This window comes from Lissotriton helveticus, chromosome 7 (assembly GCF_964261635.1).
Source record: "Lissotriton helveticus chromosome 7, aLisHel1.1, whole genome shotgun sequence".
Lineage (NCBI taxonomy): Eukaryota > Metazoa > Chordata > Amphibia > Caudata > Salamandridae > Lissotriton > Lissotriton helveticus.
Genome location: NC_136068.1, coordinates 49,704,977 through 49,727,536, shown reverse-complemented (window position 1 = coordinate 49,727,536; position 22,560 = coordinate 49,704,977). Strand labels below are relative to the sequence as shown.

Sequence of the window (22,560 nt, the reverse complement as noted above, 5' to 3'; positions counted from 1 at the left end):
CTCTCACAGAAGAAGAGGACATCTGCTCCCTGGTTCTCGTCGACCTTAAAAGAAGAGCAAAGGAAAGTGAGGGCTCTAGAGCGAAGATGGCGCCAAAAGTACGGGGAAAATGACCTGAATAATTTTAAAACCGCACGTCGCCAGTATCATAGCTTGATAAAAACTGCAAAAAAGGAACACTATACTGAAGCTATAAACAACAGCAAAAACAAGCAGAAAGACATTTTCAAGATAGTTAATACCTTTATGAACCCTAAAACTATGCAGAAAGATATACCCCCCTCTCAAAGTCTTTTCAACACAATAGCTGATTTTTTTTATGAAAAAATTCACACTCTTACCAAAGACTTCCCCCATCTGCCGGCTCAAGGTGAAACAGAAGGCAGTAGAGTTGACACATCCATGGCCAGTATGTCTACCTATGACCCGATTAGCCTAGAGGAATCTCGGACAGAAATTGTGGCGATCAAATCAGGATCCCCTTTTGATCCCTGTCCGCCTTTTGTCCTTCATGCTATGGTGGACATTGTTAACCCCACCGTAAACAGTATTATAAACTCTTCACTCCACCTAGCTTCAGTCCCCGATGAATGGAAGCTAGTAGCGGTAAAACCCCTACAGAAAAAACAGCTACCAGACCCAACAACACTGGCAAATTTACGACCTATCTCTCTGCTCCCGGCTCTCTGCAAATTAACAGAGAAAGCCGTGAATAAACAGCTCACGGCCTTTCTGGAGGCTAATAACATCTGGCACCCAAACCAAGCAGGTTTCAGAGCTCAACACTCTACGGAGTCAGCTCTCATCTTTACCTCTGAAACTCTGCGAGCAGCAATGGATCAGGGAAAAAAGGCTGTTCTGGTACTCTTGGACCTGTCTGCGGCGTTCAACACGGTCTCACATTCCATCCTTGTGGACCGTCTAACCGCGGCCGGGATAGTCGGAAATGTTTTGGGTTGGATAAAAAGTTTTCTCGCAAACAGGCGACAAGTAATTACCTTAGGTCAGTTCAGGTCGGAAGAAAAGCGACTCATCTCAGGAGTGCCGCAAGGCTCCTGCCTGAGCCCTATGCTTTTCAATGTATATATGGCCCCCCTGATTGCACTTATATCATCCTTCAAAATTAACACCATCTCGTATGCAGATGATACGCAGCTCATCCTGGTGATGGATGACGACACCAGAGAAGCGGAAATGAAGCTCAAAAATTGCCTCAAAGCTACGTTCAAATGGATGAGCGACAACCATCTGAAATGCAATTCAGGGAAAACTGAGATTCTGCCATATGGGAAAGACAATCTGTTTAGCTCCATTCTTTGGTGGCCGGAAGATGCGGCCGCCCCCAAACACTGTCACGGCAGTCAGAAACCTAGTGATCAGATTTGACTCTACCATAGCATTTAAACAACAAGCAGTAGTGGTGGCTGGAACCTGTTTTAATATCATAAAACGCCTAAGAAAATTCTACGAAGGGGAGAGGTGTGGCGCCGCGGCCGGGGCGACTGACGCTGGAATCTGGGGACCACGGTTCGATCCCCGGCTCCGGCGGCAGGTTAGCCCAGCACCATGTGACTCTGGGCAATAGCTCGCTTAATCTTCCCGACGGCCCCCAGCGCCTAGAGACCCTAACGGGTGATTGTGCGCTTTACAAATGTGGACTTTACTTTACTTTTTACGATCTGATACCTCTCCCAGCACGTAAAATGGTTGCAGTAGCGCTTATTACATCACGCCTTGACTACTGCAACAGTCTCTATGCAGGGACTAACCGGACGGTTGGCCATAAGCTGCAAATGGTACAACACGCAGCTGCAAGACTGGTGCTGAGATGGAACAGGAGGACGTCAGCCACAGCGGCAATGGACACCCTACACTGGTTGCGATACATAAAAGGATCCTTTTTAAAATCCTCCTAATCACCGTCAGGGCCTATCACGGAAGAGGACCCAGCTACATCCAGAGCATGTTTAAACAGTACACCCCCCCACGAGATCTCAGATCTGCAAAAGCCAACCTTCTTACCATCCCCAATTTCAGATTAAAAACTAGAGGAGGAAAGGCGCTGGGGGTTCTGGGGTCAAAGGCCTGGAATAAATTACCCCTGCCCCTCAGCTTTCAGGAAGACCCTCAAAACATGGATATACAGTCAATCAGATGTTTTATGTAAAAGCTTAATCTGAATCAGTATACTTGATCTAACTCTCAGCTGACTCAGCGCGGCCTGTCACCACTGCCTAGTCTTTCTAAGCGCTAAGATGCTCCCTGGAGTGAAGGTTGCGCTATATAAAAACCCCTTTACATTACATTACATGACGAGCTCAGCTCGTCATGAGGCACGGCGCTCCTGTGCTCATGACGAGCTGAGCTCGTTACAGGTGCACCGGCTCCCGTGGAACGTTCAGCACAGCAGGGTAATTCTCCCCGCACCTGAGCGTTCCACGGGCCATGACGAGCTCGTCATGAGCACCGGAGCGCCGTGGCTCATGACAAGCTCAGCTCGTCATGAGCATGGGAGGGGTTAAAGCAGGTAATAACTGAGCACAATATTCTATTTTTTATGGTATTTGAGCACCATAATTTAATGTTGGTAATACCTTATCACAGTATACTATTTTTTAAGGTAGAAAGGGGAAGAAACTTGATCAATTAAATTTCCATAGACTCCTCCTCTTTAACTCAGTTGACCAATTCCTTGATTTCACAACAAATAGCCAAGATGGAGTTTATTGATGGCAGCTGCCACATATGTATATTCTCCACAACCCATGATATTGATGACCACCTTGAATCTGGTGAACGTTTCTAAAAGACAAGGGGGCATATTACAATGAAAGTGGCGGAGGGTGGCGTTACGCCAAGAAGGCTAACGCTGCACCCCATCACTTTTGAAACGCAGGGATGCGCCATATTCACAAGAACGCGGTGCACCCCTGAGGTTCTCCCTGTGCTGGTGCTAAATTTAGCTGCCTAACCCCAACGCAGGCATCCTTGCACCATAGTGCAAGGGTGCCTGAATTGAGGGAACGATTGTTTATGTGCAGGAAGGTGTTCCTTCCTGCACATAAACAATCACTAATGGTGATTTGTAACTCCTATGTGTGCTGTATTGTGACACCTTCCTGCACATAAACAATCCATGGCAATTTGCTGTTTCTGTGTGTGCTGCACAATGCAGTTTTATCCAAACATAATACTAAAAACACCATTTTAACATGATTCTAAAAAGTGTACAGGTTCGTAATACTTACATTAATTCATAATTCAGTTTTTCTAAGTAAACTAAGTCATTCCTTTGTTTCATTGCCAACTGTATGTAACAAATCACTCCATTACAGAATGTCATTTTTTCCAAATTCCTTAAATAATTAAAAGCAATTTTATAGGAGAACAAGGTCTTAACCTTAAAAATTGGACGGAGATACATTTTCCTAATATCCATATAAAATTTACAAAAAAGTAAAAAGTGGAGGGTACTTTGTTTGGACCTACCATCACACGGACAATTCGGACATTTAGAGCGCACCACTTGCCCCTTTTAGGGAAGGCAAATAAATAGTGTAGTGTGCTCAACCTCAGTCTGGTTATGTAGAATCTGTGTTGTACATTCGTTACATATACGAGGTATGGTTGTAAGCCCGAAACAATGGGGCCCTCAAGATAGGAAATAACATTCTTCGTGGAAGGGAGGAAACTCACTGAGGCAAGGCATGGAACCCCAATTGCTAAATGTAGTGAAGGATTGCTTCACTGTTGGCACCTGCGAGAAGATGCAGGGCCTGATTCACAAAGGGACACCGCACTTGTGGCGGAGGCGCTGCAGTCGAGAGGCCGTTTCTGCACTCGGGGCACAATCTCCGCCATGAGAATTCTCATGGCGGAGTTTCTGCTCTGAGTGCAGAGACTCCTCCATGACTACGGGGCCTCCGTCACTAGTGTGGAGGGTTGTATATCAGCACAACGTGGGCTATTACAACGCGTGCCATTACAACGCTGTTTTTACAACGCAAGTCGTTACAACGACTTTCGCCGTAAGCGCTGGATAGTGGAATAGTTTAATTTTCTATTCCAACTCCAGCCCACGTTACAGTAGGGAAAGTGTTGGAATTGAAAATTAAACTATTCCTTGTCCAACAGCGCCCTCCAGCGCAAGTTGTTGAAACGACTTGCGTTGTAAAAGCAGCGTAGTAATGGCAGCGCGTGGTAATGCCCGCATTGTAAAGGCTGTTCCCCGTGTGGAGGTACTTTGTGAATCAGTCCCGCAGTGTTTGAGGCAGCTGTCCTTGCCACCTATACATGTTCGACCCATGCCTGAGCTGTCTGGGTTCTTGCTCGTTGGGTCCAAGGAATGCTTATGTAGATAGAGCATTGCGGATACATGCTTGAGCTGTGGGACTATCAATATATATGTGTTATCATCATGAATATGAACTAATATTCCACCAGAGTAAATATATTTGATTCTGAAGCAAGCTTTTGCAGATGATAGAGTCCACTGGCTTTGTTACAAATAATATGGTTAAACTTGTTTCTGATGTTCAATTTTGCACATGAAGCCATTGCTTTGTGCAGACTCCAGTCCAATTCGTTAATCAAAAAGGCCTGATGCCTAGTATTGCTTGATTTATTGCTTATTATTGCACTTTATCTGTAACATACTGCTGATTTTGCACAATTGTCTAAATGCCATTTTTGCACTATGCTATTAATGCTGCTAGTTTTTATAGGCCCATCCAACATTTTTAGAGATTTTAATATTGTAACTTTGTATTTGCATTGGATGATATGTATATTTATATGTTTTAACATTTTCATCGCATTTTTCTTATTGGTGGTGATGAATTGTGCTTTTATGGATATCTTTTATCCGAATAAAGATCATTTGACTTGACTTGAAAAAGGCCAATCAGGTTGTGCTAGAAATTCTATGGTTGGCTTCAGCAACTGAGTTACACGGGTGAACACTTTGCTTTAGAAGAAACTGTGTTTTACAAGATTAGAGAAAAGCTGTCATGTGCCTTTTGGGATATGCCATCCACTTAGATGATGTGGTGATACACCCGAGTTTAACCCCTTCCGTGCTCATGACGAGCTCAGCTTGTCATGTAACGCGGCTTTTGTAAAAAAAGCCGCACAGCGCGAAAATCGCGGCCGCACGCATGCGGTTAAGACTAAGGTCCCTTCTCTGTTCTTTGTTCTTTGAGGATTAAGCAGATTTTAAAGAATGTTATGTTGCTGAAGAAGAGCAAAGTATGGAAGAAGTGCAAGCATGTTTACAATCTCTTGAGAATGGATACATGGCAGGTTGATTGCCTGTTTGCTTTGTATTGGGTTGGTGAGTTTCCCATGATTCTGTATTCCTCTTTTGGTTCAACCCATATCCTGTGTTTGTAAACATGTGGAGTATACTGCCATTTGTCATGTGAAGGTACTGTGCTTTGCATATGGGGTCTGCCATGGCATGTTTTGTGTTGTTATAGAGAATACATTACATTTAAATGTTGTCTTGCTATGATTCCAACTCCCTCAATGTAAATGTATGTGTCTTGTAAAGCACACTGCTTCCCTGAGGCGTCGTGGCGCTGTAGACCGCTGGGGAACCCGTCCTGGCTTTCCCTGTGAGATGGTCCCTACTGGGTATCTCCAAGGTGAAACCAGGCATCCCCGGCGAATGTGAGGGGCCGTTGTAGAGATGAGGCAAGCTAATGCCCAGAGTTGCCGAGTGTGATCCTTGGTTAGAGTAGGCACCGAGGCGAGAATTATCGAGTCCGCTGACCCTGGTCCACGACCCTGCCGCGTCGGGAATTGAACCCTGGTCCCGGGCCGTTCTCTGCTTCCGGGTCTGCCTCCTCTAACCAGTGAGCCACACCACTCCACTGTAAGCAAGTACCATTAACAATTGTGATGTTTGAGAGTTCTATTGTAAACACTTGTATTTTACCCTGTGATGTATTAGTATCCTATTAAAGTCTTTGATACCACAGATGCTGAATGGAGATATCCTACTTCCCAAACCATTATTCTCGCATCCTGTGACTGAGACAAGCGGTGTAGTAGCTGGTCCGCGGCAATAAGATTTCTAAATGCACTTTCAATGTCCCTGATTTATGCTTCTGGCAATTTAATGTTTTCTGGGCCAGCCTTCATTACGTAAGAAACTCAGTTTTATTTATTCTTCCCACCCATCCCTGCTTCCAGGTAATGTCAAAAGGAGGCATCACCAAACATGGCAAACACACCATTGATGTGGCACACGTGAAACATGGTGAGCCCCTGTTGAGCTTCTTCTACCTTTTCCCACCATTGTTCCTTTACTGTCCTTGCCTTCCTGTGGTGTTGGGGTGTAGAATGTCTTTGGTGAGATTGGACCTCTTATTTCAATTTTAAAACACTTCTTCATTTATATTATATCATATGAGTTTCATAACATGGTACATCATTTACCTGTTAAACTCTAATCAGCAAGTACAATTGCACAGCATTCACTCCCCATGTTTATACCAAATCTTGCAAATATATTCTAATGATATTAAAAGTGTAGTCTCTATAGATGCCAGCAATGTCCAGCATGGTGATGTCAATGGCTACATTTGGGATATGAAGAAAGGGTGGGCAGTCATCTGATCCAATATATGTACCTATGCTGAAGTGTTTAAACGTTTTCCAATTGTATGTGAAGGACTATATACATGGCTGCACCTATAAGGTTAGCCTCAAATTGACAGGATCTTGCTCATGCATCTCAATGGCGCTACGCTCATTCTGTCTGATAGGGTGTGATAAGGCAATAGGAGGGAGCTGGGGCATGTTCAAAGTGTTCTATAGATCAACCTTATCCCTTATTATAAAACTTATTGTTTATTAATATAAACCTTATTATATGGGGCTAGATGTAGGTAATTCTCATTTACCGACTCTAGAATACCGAATTTTACAGATTCGGTTTTCTAGATTCGGTAAATGAGATGTAGTTAAAAATTTGGTATTTTTTACCGAATCTGTAGGATTGTCATTGATTCCTATGGGCCTTGAGGCCCATAGTACTCAATGTCAATGCCCGAATCGGTAATTACCCATTCGGTAAAAATACCGAATTTGCAAGGGGGACAGGGTGTCACTTTGACCTGTTGCACCCCTGATTTTGGCTTGTGTGCCATGTGACGCACACACATGCCCTTAGGGCATGTATGTGTGCCACATGGCACAGGTGTACACTGGAATTCGTTATTTACCATGCAATAGTATTACGCGGTAAATAACAAATCGGTAATGGCCTGTGGCACTGTTTGAAGTGCCACCTACATCTGGATTTACCGATTCGGTAAATTTACCGATTCGGTATTTTACAGAATCGGTAAATTTACCGAATCGGTGAATATACCGATTCTGTAAATTAAAGGCCACCTATATGTCAAATCCCAAATACCGGTCGGTAACGGCCGAAATCGACCGTTACCGACCGGTATTTGACGACCTACATCTGGCCCTTAGTGCTCTACCAGATGTAATTTTGATACTTAGGTCAATATTTTCTGGGTTAATCTCTTTACATACAAAGGCACATTTTGAATGTTTTCCATTCTAGAAAAAAGGTTATTAATTTTCTGAAGAAATCTTCCACTCACCTTCACAGATGAAGTTTTGGTCTTTACTTTTCCTCCACAGGTGTGCCTGGGACTTTCAGGCTCTCACTGCATATTGGCGCAGATGTCGCTCCTCTGGCCAAGATGTTAATATTCGCATTCCTTCCCTGTGGTGAAGTCATCGCAGACACAGCAAAATTCATAGTTGCGAAGAAATTTGATAACAAGGTAAGAGGTTAGAGTTAGAGTGCAAGTGGGAGGAGGTCGATGAGCTTTGAAGTCAGTCGATACATATAGGGGATTATAAAAACATCCACAAAGTAAGAATGAAGAGTAAACAGAAGAAAGGAAAATACTCAATCTCCTAATTTAAGATATCTGGTCATAACAGAGATGGTCATAGTAGTTCTGAGGTTAAACTTACAAGATAGCACAGCTCCTGGATTTAAGATAATGGAATGTTGAGCATTTAGCCTGTACCAATGGGTTTCCTTCGAGAAGTGGTGGAGCATTACTGAATTGCCTAGTCCTCTATGGTTAGATGTAGTCAGGACAGTTGCATAGGGATGCATACATGCACCTATCTATGATTGAGCGAGATCAGTTTCAGAACTGGGTGGCTCAAGGAATTTGTATAACAAATGCAAAGATTTTCATACCTGTGATTGGCTGACTAAGAAGATGAGTAGGAAAGGACATCCCCTTATATATATAGTAATTGTGTACCAAATCCCAATCTACTCCAAACCTGCTTTTTGATGCCTTTATTTGTTGTCTTTGTTGGGGGAATTTAACACTCAGCCTCCCACTTGCGGTTACATTTCATTGTAAGAAGTGCATTATTCCTAGTATATTTGCAATAAATACCCTAATGGTACAAAGTTAAAAAATTGAGAAAGATTCTTCAGAGAGGTACAGCTGAAAAAACAGAATTTTGCTTTCTTTTATTTTTTGTAACTTTTTTATTCACTCTTACATTAGTATTTCATATAGAAATCCAGTATATAATTTTCTTTCTCAATGTGTACAAACAGTTCCAAGCTCATCATTTGGTAAAAATGAATGTTCCAGTATGTAGTCTCTGCAGATGAAATGATTCTAGTAAAGGCTTTACAATTGGTGTTTTCAATTCCAGGTGAAGATACACTTCTCTCATGTGGAGGGCTTACCTGCCTCACCTACCAGTTTGAAAGTAGAAGCCTCTCCTGGCTCCCTTTGTGCCCTTCGTGCTGTTGACAAGAGTGTCCTGCTCATGAAACCAGAGAAAGAGCTGACAGTGGAATCGGTGAGATTTTCATTTTTTGGCTTACCTTTCAACACATTTAATTGCTTCTGAGTTTTGGGATGTACCACATCATACCTTCTGTGTTTGAGGGAAGGCTACCACAGAAGGGAAGAAGGACCCAGTGGGTGTATGAGCAGGTTTGGAATGGTCTCCACATCTGGAAAAAGAATGTGTAAATTATATAAGCGGCTGCTGAGGCTGAGTAATGGAGCCGCAATATAGCCTTATAGCCCGCCGTAGAGGGCTATACCGGCTATTAAAGGCCCTCTCCAGCGTTAAAGGCCCCAAGCTGAAGGCCTTTAACAAGGGAGAGGGACTTTAATAGCGGTATAGCCCATCTACGAAGGGCTGTAAGGCTATTAGAACATTCTGTCACTAGAGGACAGAATGTTCTAACAAAAAAACAAAGCCTTATGGGAGCGTGAGGGGATTGGAATCCCCTCAGGCTCCCTGAAGCCTTTGTTCACAGCCAGAGCTGTGAGCAAAGAAACATTGAAATGTTGGAGCTCCGGGCTTATACCAGCCATTATAAGCCCCGAGCACTCCATTGTTTTCAATGGAGCTCCCAACATTCCAATGTTCTAATAACAAAGAATGGCTTCCTGATACATTTTCTGTGGCTTTTTTACAAGCTCCTTGCGCCGCCGGTACGTCACATTTTGCTGCCTCATATTTTCAAGGACACGTAAAGCTACCCTGAATGGCTTTTGTGTCCTTGTAAACCCAGCCCCTTTACAAGCAGCACTTTGCACAAAAGAGGCGTTCCATGGGTGTTGCTGTGGGTGTTCCCAAGCAACACCCATGGAAGCTTACACATTCACAGATTTATGAGAAATTGTAAACCTGGGAACGCGTCAGAATGCTATGTCTCGCCAGAGGCGGCGTAGGGAGGAGCAACGAGGAGAAATGTTTTAATTTCTCTTCTTTTTTTCCTATTTCTATGCGTACTGCATTCTGCAGCACAAATCGAAGCAGGAAATCTTCTCTCTTGAATGTTTTTGTGCAGGAAGGTGTCCCTCCCGGCACAAAAATATTCTCCCTGCAACACAGGCACTCTTGCACCGTGGTGCAAGAGTGTCTGCGTCAGCGCATGGCAGCTAATCCTGAGCCAGCGCAGAGGCGAGCACAGGGATCCGTCATATCATTGAAGATATGACACATCCTTGTGCTTTGTAAGTGACTCAGTGCGGGGCAGCAGAATGGCTTGCGGCATCGCACTGTTATGTTATGTTATGTTAAAAAGCTTATACCGCGCACGTACACCGAAACGGTTTCTTGGCGCTCATAACAGACATAGCAGACCAAGGCAGGTGGTTTTACTCAAAGGCAGCTTTGAAGAGATGAGTTTTTAATGTCTTTCGGAATAGCTCGTATGAGGGGCAGTGACGGAAAGAAGAAGGGAGAGAGTTCCAAAAGAAAGGCCCTAGAAAAGAGAGGCGCAAGCCGCCATGTTTCTTGCGGCGGTTAGATGGAATGCACAGAAGGTTGTCGGCAGAGGAACGGAGGTTGCGGGTTGGGAGATACCGCTTTAGCTTAGAGGAGATGAACACAGGTGCACGGTTATGGAGGGATTTGAAAATGGTGCACCCGAGTTTGAAGGAACACCGTTTGACCACTGGGAGCCAGTGAAGGCTCTTTAGGAGAGGGGAAACATGCTGGTATTTGGGTTGGTGAAACACCAAGCGGGCGGCCTGGTTCTGGATAAGCTGGAGTCTTTGGAGCTGGTAGGCGGGAATTCCCGCATATAAGATGTTTGCAAAGTCCACCCTGGAGATGACCAAAGCCAGGATGACTAATATGAGTGCCTCTCCGGTAAGAAATCGGCAGATCTTACGGATCCAGCGCAGTTGGAAAAAGCAGGAAGATGTTACAGCAGAGATTTGCGATTTCATAGATAGATCCTCAGAGATGACCACTCCAAGACTTTTCGCCGAGCTGACCGGGCGAGGGGGAATACCAAGAGAGGGGGGCCAGTAATTATCATCCCAGGGGTTGGTCGGGCCACCCACCAGAACAAGTTCCGTCTTAGACGGATTCAACTTGAGCTGGCTGTGAGCCATCCAATCAGAGATGTATAACATTGTGGTTTGGAAATTGGTGCAGGACGATGGTGAAGTGTCCAAAGGAAAGATCAATTGCAGGTCATCTGCATAATTATAAATAGTGGCCGGGGAGTGACGGAGAGAAACCATGAGTGGTTGCATGTATAAATTAAAAAGAAGAGGGGATAGAGCCGAGCCCTGAGGGACACCACAGGAAAGGGGGGAGAGAGGAGCAGAAAAAGTGGAGAGGTGGACTGCCTGGGAGCGGCCTTGAAGGAAAGATCGAACCCAATCAAGGGCTACGCCCTGAATGCCGGCGTTGGTGACACGGTCGATCAGGATGGCGTGATCGACCGTGTCAAAATCCGCCGACAGGTCAAGCAGTACAAGGGCTTGAGGAGTGTTATTATCAGCTCCTGTTCTTAGGGTATCCATGACGGCCGCTATCACCGCCTCTGTGGAATGAAGGGGGCGGAAGCCAGCCTGTTGCGGGTCCAAGAAAGATGAAGTCTCTACGAAAGTGCTCAGACACCAAGTTACATAGGTCTCTAAGATCTTACCCAAGAAAGGGAGAAGGGAGATGGGTCTATAGTTGCTCAACACTAGTGGATCTGCGTTGGGCTTTTTCAAGATGGGTAGCACCACGGCCTGCTTGAAGGAGTCTGGAACAATTCCTGTGGCTAAGGAGGTATTGAGAAGAGCCAAAGCAGGATCAGGGCAAGTCAGGAAGATTTCTTTAAGAATATGAGGGGGGGAGGAGGAGCTTGGCGGGCATCCATGATGGCCGCGTGAGCACAGTGCTCTCCGGACCCCCGCCACTCCCGGCATGATATCCTGAACATATCCTGATTAATTACGAGGACTCTTGTAGAGGAACCTGGGCTGATCTTAATGCTGTTTTTGGATTTAGAATTGAACCAGGGGCACCGAAGATACGTCGACTCGAACTTTCGGGGCCCGCCCCGGTGGTGCGCCCGGGTCTTGGTGAGGCTCTGTTGCCGTGTCTGAGTTGAACAACAGCGGCAGGGGGATTCGACTTGTGGGTCCCCCTCTTAACTTTCGGTTTCGATTTTGCCTCAGACTACGTCTTCCGGCAGAGGTGTCTGGCCGTTGTTGGGTCCAGCGACGCGAGGTTGCTGTCGCACCTTTTGCCTGCTTCGCATCCTTCCAGACCGGTTCACACCTCGATGTGCCCTCGCTGCTGATTTTTGGCTCCGGCGCCCTGTCTTCCTGCGGCCATTTTCACCAGGTCGCGTGGGTCCCTCGGGGACGCGGTCTCCATCATGTCTGGCAGAGGGGACCAAGAGAGGTGGAAGACCAAGACGCCCCTGCGCGGGGGCCCGGTCCAGTCTAACATCATGGACCGGTACACACAATCGAAGGGGTCCCCTGGAGCCGCCTTGCCTGGCCCGAGTGCAGTTGGGCACCCTTTGGAGGCTTCGGCGGAACCGTCCCTGCAGGACATCATGGGCGCCATTTCTGGCATGAGGGAAACCATCGGCCAACAGTATGAAGCTCTGGCCCACAGAATAGATACTGTGGCCATCGATGTGAATTTGATTCGGGCCGACCTATCTAAAACCAATGAGAAGGTGAAGTCATTGGATCTCAAGTCATCTAGCCTCACGGCCGACGTCTCGGAGATACAGACGGAGATTGGCAACCTCAGAAAGGTGAATGATTTCATGACTCGGCGCTTGGAGGATTTTGAAAACAGAGCACGGTGTTGCAACGTGCGTGTGGTTGGCGTTCCGGAAAATCCTGACCCACATTCTGTTGATCTCCTGGTTGAGGACTTAATACAAAACTACCTTTCTCCATCTGGATTGAGCAAATTTTTTGCGGTGGAACGTGCCCATCGTGTTCTGGGTGGCCAGGGCAAGCCGGGCGCCCCGCCGAGGCCCATTGTTGCAAAACTCTTTCATTATAGGGACCGAGACGCTATCCTGCAGGCCTCGCGAGTTAAGGGCCCGGTGGCCTTCGAGAATGCCATGGTGAACTTTTACCCGGACTTCTCACAGCTTGTGCAGAGACAACGTATGGGCTTCCGTGGAGTTAAGAAGCGTCTTCGGGACTTGGGACTGCGATACGCCATGCTTTTTCCTACCAGGCTGCGAGTTGAGTACAATGAACGGACCCTTTTCTTTGATCGGCCTGATTCGGTAAATGACTGGCTGGACTCTCTGCCGGACCGGCCTAACTGTACTGAGCCCACCGAACACCCGGGTGGTGCCGAGGGTGGGATAGAGAGCTGAACTTATTGTCTATGCCCCTGTCTCCGTGCCATGTGAATTCTCCCAGGGTTCAATGCTTGAGTGCCTCCATTTTCTGTGTGTTCTCTTCTCCCTTTAGCTCTGTCGGGGTGGCGGGTGGGACGGGGCCTTTCCTCCTCCGGGGTCTTTTTGTAGAACGGGGGTTTTTGGGCGACAGGCACACTGCATGTTGGGGTGGCTTTTTAGCTTACTGCAGGGGTGCAGGGTGAGGGGTGTTTTCTTGGATGTTGGGGGGTGGGTTGGTGGGGTGTTTGAGGTTCGTGTTTTGTTTTTTCAAGGCGACTCTATCTTGCTAATGGAATTTTCAATGTCATGCTCAATGGGGGATGGTTCCTGCATCACTCTGTGGGATGGGGGGTAGCGGGTTGAGGTTTATTTCGTGGAATGTCAATGGTCTGGGGGATCGTATAAAAAGGGGGGTGGTGTTGCAATGCCTGCGACGTTTGTCTCCCGATATTGTTTTTCTGCAGGAGACCCATCTAGTGGGTAATACTTGTCGTGCAATGAATAGGTGGGGCTATCGCCTTGTCGTGCACTCAGGGTTTACTACGGGTTCCAGGGGGGTGGGCATCCTTGTCCGGGCTTCCCTTCCCCTTGCGATAGATGATGTGATCCTTGATGATCGGGGGCGTTATGCCGTCCTCGTGGGACGATATGAGGGCCGGACCCTTTCTCTGTTTGCCGTCTACGTGCCCCCCGGCCTGCAGGCCTCTACCTTCTCCGATTTGGGCCGAGTGCTGTTGGGCCTCCCTGATGGCGCTCTTTTCATGGCTGGTGACTTTAACTCTGTGTTCTCCGGTCTGAGTGATCGTTACCCCCCTAGGGACACTCCTTTGGCCCAACTGTGGCTGGGTGGTTTTTTGGATACTTTTGGTTTGGTGGACTGTTGGAGACTTATGCACCCCACTCAGCTTCAATATACTTTCCATTCTGGGGCCCATGGGAGTTTGTCTAGACTGGATTACTTCCTAATGCCAGCTGCACAGTCATCGGCTGTCCGGGAGATTAGACACCTTCCCCGGGGCATCTCGGACCATTCTCCGCTCTGGCTTTGCTTTGAGATAGGGGTGGAGGCGGCGGGCCGGGTGGCTCCTATCAACCCTTGGTACCTGACCTCCCCTGAGACCCGTGGCCTATTGATTAAGTCCCTGGACAATTATTTTCTAGATAACGAGGGGTCCGTCTCCTCTGCGGTGTCCCTATGGGAGGCTTTTAAGACAGTGATTCGTGGGCAGGCCCTCATTGCTGAAACCAAAAAGGCGAGGAATCGGGAGGTGGTGGATCTTGAGATGGAAATACTTGAGATGGAGGCTGACCTGGAATCGACTGTTACTCCTGGCAAACTCCATGCCCTGTGTCTGAAGCAGTTTGCCTATAAGTCTCTGGTCACGGATGCGGCTAAACTGATGTTTCGAGAGCAACAGGGTCGTTTGTATGATGTTGGGGACAAAGCGGGTAAATTGCTTGCCTGGTTGGATAAGAAGGAGAGGGCGAATCGAGTGGTGCCGGTGATTCAGACTTCGAATGGTGTGAGAGTGACGGACCCGGTTGAAATAGTGGAATGTTTTGCGGACTACTTTCGTGCGGTTTATTCCCCTGTGTCAGAACGGGATGCAGACGATTCTCGCCTCTTGCTGCGTGATATAGCATTGCCCTGCCTCTCCGATTTGGAGCAGGTCTCTATGGAGGCCCCGTTCTCAACAGACGAAATAGCGACTGCCATTCACTCTCTCCGTTCGGGCAAGGCTTTGGGCCTGAACGGATTGCCAATCGAGTTGTACAAACTGCGTCCTGATAAGATTGCGCCCTATCTTCGAACAATGTTTTTGGAGTCCCGTGAGCGGGGTGCTCTCCCCTATGACCAGCGCCTGGCTACGATCGTTGTAATTCCTAAAGAGGGTAAGCCCCGGGATCTTTGTTCGTCATATAGACCCATCTCCCTGTTAAATGTTGAGCCCAAGGTTCTTGCCAAGCTCTTGGCTACTCGCCTCCTGACGGTCATTGGTGACTTGATTCATCCGGACCAATCCGGTTTTATCCCGCACCGTAACACAGCTCTTAATCTGCGTCGCCTCCACGGAGCCATTGCGAGGGCGGGGCTTCTGACGGAGCCGGCCATTTTGGCTTCTTTGGACGCCTCGATGGCCTTTGATACGATAGAGTGGCCCTATCTTTGGGCAGCTCTTGAAAAGTCTGGTTTTGGCCCGGGGTTTATTGGATGGGTGAAGCTGCTATACACCGACCCCCTGGCGCAGGTTGTGGTTAACGGTTGAGTTTCTGCTCCCTTTTCCCTCGGTAGGGGGACCAGACAGGGGTGCCCCTTGTCTCCGCTACTTTTTGCTCTCGCGTTAGAGCCGCTGGCTGCGTGGCTTCGATGGGAGCCTTCTCTCAAGGGGATACGTTGGTCCCCAGATTTTGAGGACCGCGTTTCGCTTTATGCGGATGACATTCTTCTTTACCTTACTTCCCCGCGTAAATCTTTAAATGTTTTATTCGATGTTCTCACCTCGTTTGGTAAACATTCTGGTTTGATTATCAACTGGGCTAAGTCCTGTGTATATGTTCTCTCGGGTGTTCTGCCCCCGTTGCCGAATAGGTTTCCTATCCAGGTTGTTCAGTCCGGCTTCAAATATCTGGGGATTTTTATTACACTTGATTCGTCGCTCCGGTTTGAACGTAATCTCCTTCCCCCGCTTCTTCGACTGAGGCTGGACGTGGCTCGCTGGCGTAAATTGCCTCTGTCTCCGCTGGGCAGAGCTGCCCTTTTCAAGATGATGTCCTTGCCGTGATTCCTTTACGCACTCCAGAATTCCTATGATGTCTTCCCCGCTACCTATTTTCGAGAGGTCAAGAGTCTACAAAGGCAGCTGATTTGGGACGGGCGTCCACGTATCGCCCTTGCGAAGCTTACCATCCCTTGGTATGACGGGGGCATAGCACTTCCTGATATCAGGAGATATTATTGGGCTACCCAACTGTCTGCCATTAACCACTCAATGTACTCCCCGGGTCGGGATCCGGCCTTTGAAATGGATAGACTCCAACTGCCGGGAGGGGACTTTAATAGAGCGCTTTACTCCAGATCGGCTGGGCGCCATCTTACGGGACCGACCAGGATTGCGGTTAGTGTGTGGCGCGCCGCGAATGTAAGCCTGGGATGGGAGGATCGCATGACACTCGCGACTCCGCTTTATGCGTCTGAGCGTCTGGGATGTCTTTGGACGACAAAGGGTTTTGACCGCTGGGATATGATTGGAATAAGTAGAGTGGGTGACGTGTGTACGAATGGTGCGGTGAAGTCCTTCGAGGCCCTTCGGAATGATTATGACTTGAGTGATAGGGAATTTTTCAGATATTTGCAGGTCCGCCATGCCCTTGCTTCTGTTCTGACTTCTGGTGCTCCGTCCCTGAGTCCTCCCCCCTCGAAGATCGTATCCTGGATGGCCACCTCCCCGATAGCACTATCTCCTTGATCTACAAGAAGCTGATTCACAATCGCGCTGACTTGCTTGTCCGACTTAGGGAGGCTTGGGTCGGCGACGGGCTGGAATTGGATGACGAGGATTGGCAGTCGGCACTATCTTCTCCGAAAGAGGTCGCCATTCCTGCCCGTCTCCGTCTGGTTCAGCTCAAGATCCTCCACCGGGTGTATGTTACTGGTCCTCGTTTGGTTGTGATGGGTTTTTCCCCGGATGGTTTATGCAAGCGTGGATGCTGGATGAGTGCTACATTTCTTCACATTATCTGGGAGTGCCCGAGGGTGGCTGCCTACTGGACTGAGGTACTTGCGGTGATGGCTGATGTGACTGGCATTGCCCTAGTGCCTGAGGCCCGGAGATGCCTGTTGAACGTGTGGGAACCTACCGATTATTCGGTGGCCCAGACCAGATGGGCGACCCTGGGATATATGGTTGCGAAGCGGGACATAGCGCAACTCTGGGGCTCGTACAGGCCCCCCACTGCCTCTGTGTGGGAGGAGAACATGGACTGGTCTATGTTCCGCGAAAAGACGGTCTATACAGCCAGGGGCAGACCTAGGGCATGGACGAAGATCTGGAGTCAGTGGAACGCCTATCGCGGAGATATTTGTGCTCCTCCATTGGTTGAACCCCCCGATGTTACCTTATTGCCCTAGGCCGGCGTTCCTGAAATTTCGTATACTGTCCTTTGATTTGCCTGTCCTCCCCGCTGTCCCCCCCACCCTGCTTTGTCCTACTGATTATGATTTCATATTCCTGATTAGTGGGTTCCCCTCCTCCTTCTGGGCTGACTCCGTTTATTATGCATTCGCCTTTCTTGTTGTTTGTTGTTTCTTTTTGGTGTGTATAAAAAAGAAAAATGCCTTATCTTGTTTTATACTTTGGGCGACATTTTGTATCCGATTTGTGCCTGACCTCCGGAGTGGCCACAAGTGTTTTTTCCCGCATTGTGCCTTGATTTTAGCGGCCAGCCCGCGTGGTTGTAGGCCCGTCTCTGTAACCCTGACTTTGTTGCTCAATAAAAGTTTTTAACCAAAAAATTAAAAAAATTAAAAAAGAATATGAGGGGGGCAGCAGTCTTCGGGGGAACCGGAACTAACTTTGTGAAGAAGACAGTGAAGTTCAGTGATGGAAATGGGAGGAAAAATATTAAATTGCTGAGGGTTTTCAGAGGGGAGGGAAAATGATTGGGAAGAAGAGGGTGGAGAAACATTGTTTTTAATTGTGGAGATTTTGTCCTGAGAGAAAGTATTGAGCTCGTCACATAGGGCCTGGGTGGGCATAGGGGGGAGAGTGATGCGGTCAGGAAGGGAAAGCTCATTGACGATCGAAAAGATGTCTTTGGCTTTGGAGGCCGACTCCAAGATTTTGCGGGAGAAGTAAGATGTTTTTGCCTCTAGAATGGAAGATTTATATGTATTCAGTAAAGTCGTGAATTTAGTTTTAAGTAAGGGATCATACTTATGGCGCCAGCGGCGTTCGGCTTGGCGGAGGGCCAGTTTGTCGAGTTTTAACTGGTCAGTAAACCAACGCTGGGCATCGTGGGGACGAGAGGTTTTTATAGTTTTTAGAGGAGCTACAGCGTCGGCGGCCGCCATCAGCCAATGCTCAAGAGTAGAGGCTTGGTTGGAGACTGATCCGAAAGTTGATGGAACTGAAGCTGCCAGGAGGGAATGCAGTTCTGTCAAATTGGCATTTTTCCAATTACGAGCTGTGGTATTAGCAGGGAGCGGAGGGCGGTGGAAGCTGGATAGGTCAACTGAAAAAGAGATGAAATAGTGGTCTGACCAAGAGCAGGGGGTGATCAATGGAGGCGAGATGTCTAAATTAGCCGTCCAGACCTGATCTAGTATGTGGCCCTTGCAATGGGTAGGAGTTGAGATCAATTGCTGACAGTTCATGCTGGTTAAAGTGTCTGAGAACTGCTCAGACAGTCGGCTTTCTCGAGGGTCGGTAGGCCAATAGTTAAAGTCACCCAAGATGATGACTTTGGCATGATTGATAAGAAGCTGGGAGACAAGGTCCCCAACTAATTGTGGGAAGGAGGGCATGTAGATAGGGGGTCTGTACATGAGAACGCAAATGAGAGAGGTCCTGGCCGAGCGGAGTTGGATAACAAGAGATTGAGTGTGAGGGATGGGAGTGCAGTCTAAGATGGAGAAGACATGTTCTTTGCGGATGATAGCAGCAACTCCACCCCCAACTTGTCCTCCAGGGCGGTTGACTTGTAAGATATAGTAGCCGTTAGGAGTAGCGGCCAGGATATCGGGTACAGAGTCGTCTGTCAGCCAGGTTTCAGACAGGAAAAGAATATCTACGTTGGTGTCATCGAGTAAGCGGTGAATTTCTGGTTGGTGTTTTACCATGGAACGAGTATTGAGGTAGAGGATGGTTAGGGCGCGGGTCTCAGGTTTAGGGGAGGTGGGGTAACGGGGTCCGGGGGTAGGAACAAGTTCAGGCAGAGAGTTCAATACCGTGCATGGAGAGGTCGAAATACCGCACTCCTGGGCCCTCCTGATGGCGTCGGGCGGTAGAGGGACTACATGTTGCAGAGTGCATAACTTAGACGACGAGTACGTAAAAGTTTGGGCAGGGTGTAGGGCCGCAGGTCGCGGCTGGCCACGGACGGGCGCAGACGGGCTGGACTTAGGCGCGACTTCAGCGCGAAGTCGGCGCTCCCGCTCCGCTCGTCCGCTGCGCTTCCGCCATATCGTCATTTTATGTGGGACTGCGTTTAACCACTAGACCGCTAACCTGCGCTGGGTGAAGCAGGGCGGAAGTGGAGAAGAGAAGGCGGGGAATGGCGCTCTGCAGTTCGACCCTCCGCGCAAACGGCACTCAGCCGGGGCGGAACGGGGTCTGGAGCGTAAATGGTACAGGTGAGATCTCTCACTAACAGTGATAGCAAAAGCACCAATTGCAGTTTAAAAATAGCAGTTTTAAAAATTACACAACAATAAGTGCGGAGAGCCGCGTTAAAAAGCTTGTAGTCAGCTTAGCGGAGCTTAGCAGCATTAGCGGAGAGATAGAGTGTAACAACACATCAGCAGCCTAGATCGCCGCATCTGTCAACTGTGACCCTCGTTAGCGCAGAAGATATACTCCTGGGTCAATAGCCACTAGACCGCTAACCTGCGCTGGGTGAAGCAGGGCGGAAGTGGAGAAGAGAAGGCGGGGAATGGCGCTCTGCAGTTCGACCCTCCGCGCAAACGGCACTCAGCCGGGGCGGAACGGGGTCTGGAGCGTAAATGATACAGGTGAGATCTCTCACTAACAGTGATAGCAAAAGCACCAATTGCAGTTTAAAAATAGCAGTTTTAAAAATTACACAACAATAAGTGCGGAGAGCCGCGTTAAAAAGCTTGTAGTCAGCTTAGCGGAGCTTAGCAGCATTAGCGGAGAGATAGAGTGTAACAACACATCAGCAGCCTAGATCGCCGCGTCTGCACTGAGCCACTTTGTTGTAAATAAGCCCCTCTGTTCCCAAGATTCGCTGCATCAGCAAATGCCATATTGTATAGGATTTTATGACTTAAATGCTAAGGACGTCTTATCAATTCACCTACTGAGATATTGTACTAGTGTATGACCTGCTCCCAGTGAAAGACCTCACAGGGTATTACCATGGAAGGTGGTACCTGGAGGAAGTAGACTCTACACCCTGTGTGAATCGCAAGCCTCTCTTTCAGAATGGGCTGATCTACTTTCCGGCAGTCATGGACACACAGAAGGATGTTTCTGACCTTCTGAAGGTGAGTCTGATCTTTCCTCATCTTGCATGCACCATGATGAACGCATTGCCTTGCCAGTGTTCTAAGGATTGTGAGCCTTCTAGTCCAGTTTCAGGACTTCTTGGTCTAAGAGAGCTCTGCTGCTGAGCACTACTTTCCTCTTATGATCTGTCCAGTCTCCCTATGAATGTGAATGCTTCAATATTTATGCGTGTGCGTATGTACACATGTACGTATGCATGTATTTCATGACACAGGAGCAATGTGATGCTTTACATATAGCGAACAGTGCAGTGTAATTTAAGAAAAGAACAATAGTACTAAGTGAAAGCAGCAGTACATTTGAATTTTTTGAGAAGGTGATAGTCAGTAGAGGGTTGAGCAGGAGGGGAGAAGGGGATCAAGAGTACAGGGAAGGAATGGGAGTGGGCAGGCGAACTAATTTGTTAGTCGGACTTCCGACATGTGAGCCGTATATCCCGAAAGAGAGGAAATGAGAAGTTTGATGGTTTAATAGAATGGGTTCCATATTCTTGGATCTAAACAGGAGAAGGTCTGTTTTGCAGTTTTGCTTTTCTTTGGTTAATGAATCTCCAGGAGAACTGATTTGTCTTATATTTTCCTCTCTCTCTCTCTCTCTCTCTCTCTCTCTCTCAATGGTGTGCAATTAGCCCCTAAGGTATAGCCAAAATGCAGAGTGTGAAGCCCTATGAGATATGGTGGTTGTTTTGAAGTTGCTGCAGAATTCCAATGGTCACCAGTTGAATATGGTCCATGACTGGACCTTTGAAAAGCACAAATGCTAAGCCATGTAGGTTGTCCAATTCACCTACTGAGATATTGTACTAGTGTACAGAAGTTGCATACTTAATCAACTGTTCTGAGCCTTTCCTGTCTAAGAGCAGTGGGGAAATGCCAATGTGTGACATGTAAGTTTGTTTGGCATGAAAGTGTGTGCACATGAAACCCTTCTTGGACTTAGCTAACCTCTCTCCTGTATTATAAGGTTACTATAAAAAGAATAGTTTTGTTCACTGTAGTCACTCCAATGCACCTGTGCAGAGGAGTTAATAGGAAATTGAATGAGCGAGTATATTTGCACAGTACATTTATAGGACCAAATCATATCAAGGTGGTTTTCCCTGCACAAAAGGACATCAATAGCTATAAAAGAGCAACACATATTATACAAAAAAAGAGTCTTCTTTAGAACCTCTTTTCTGTAGCAGGATAGCAGTCAGGAAGAACCTCATTCATACTAGGTAGAAGATCCTGGAACACAAAAGAGATTGTGATCTGCTCTAATTTTATAGAAGGTACAGTCTTCAATGATCCTAAAACGTTCAATCCAAACCAAGTTAGTATTTCTTGAGTATCGTGTTTAAGGCGACTATGGATTTCGCTATCAATACTTTATTGGTCAGACATCCCGCTGGCGAGGACTGCACATCTGCTTCTTGCAATCTAGTAAAGCAGTGGCATGTTTTTCCGGTGATATGTGCTACTCTCATCGGTTATCGGAATTAATGGTGTTGCAAATTCATGATCTTAAAAAAGTTCCAAATTAACAGATTTCTTTTTACCAGGTAGGTGGGGACATCACATCTAAACCTCACAGAGCCTACATCCACTGGCTCTATGATGAAGTATTTGGATTGTGCTTATGCATATTATTTCTAGTGTACTTGACTCATCCCCATGTCCTGGGTGGAAAAGCTCCCGAAGCGAGGGCGTTACATGGTGCACCCACTAATGTGCTGAAAAATGGGTGTAGGATCACTGTTGTGTTCTGTCTACTGATGCTTGGGTCTCATCTTTGCCTCAGTATGTTCTCAGAAAATTCAAGATAAATTCTGGGGCAGGAGGAGTCTGATGGGAGCAGGAAGTGAGGGTTGTCATCCAATCACGCATTTACATAGATTAATGTCCTCTTTCGTCTTGTAAACTTAGGTGTATGACCTGCTCCCAGTGAAAGACCTCACAGGGTATTACCATGGAGGGTGGCACCTGGAGGAAGAAGACTCTACACCCTGTGCGAATCGCAAGCCTCTCTTTCAGAATGGGCTGATCTACTTCCTGGCAGACCTGCACACAGAGAAGGATGTTTCTGACCTTCTGAAGGTGAGTCTGATCTTTCCTCATCTTGCATGCTCCATGATGAACGCATTGC

The 22,560-nt window shown here is 47.4% G+C and overlaps 1 protein-coding gene across 1 annotated transcript in view; it reads left to right on the top strand.

The window, feature by feature from the left end:
- The window catches only part of LOC144768001 (alpha-2-macroglobulin-like), a 203,923-nt gene that overhangs the window by 115,793 nt on the left and 65,570 nt on the right, over positions 1–22,560 (top strand). The window contains exons 13-16 of the mRNA XM_078651390.1: positions 6,196–6,262; positions 7,663–7,808; positions 8,716–8,865; positions 22,341–22,511. Of these exons, the coding sequence (XP_078507516.1) occupies positions 6,196–6,262; positions 7,663–7,808; positions 8,716–8,865; positions 22,341–22,511 (534 nt within the window). The remainder of the gene's footprint in view (positions 1–6,195; positions 6,263–7,662; positions 7,809–8,715; positions 8,866–22,340; positions 22,512–22,560) is intronic.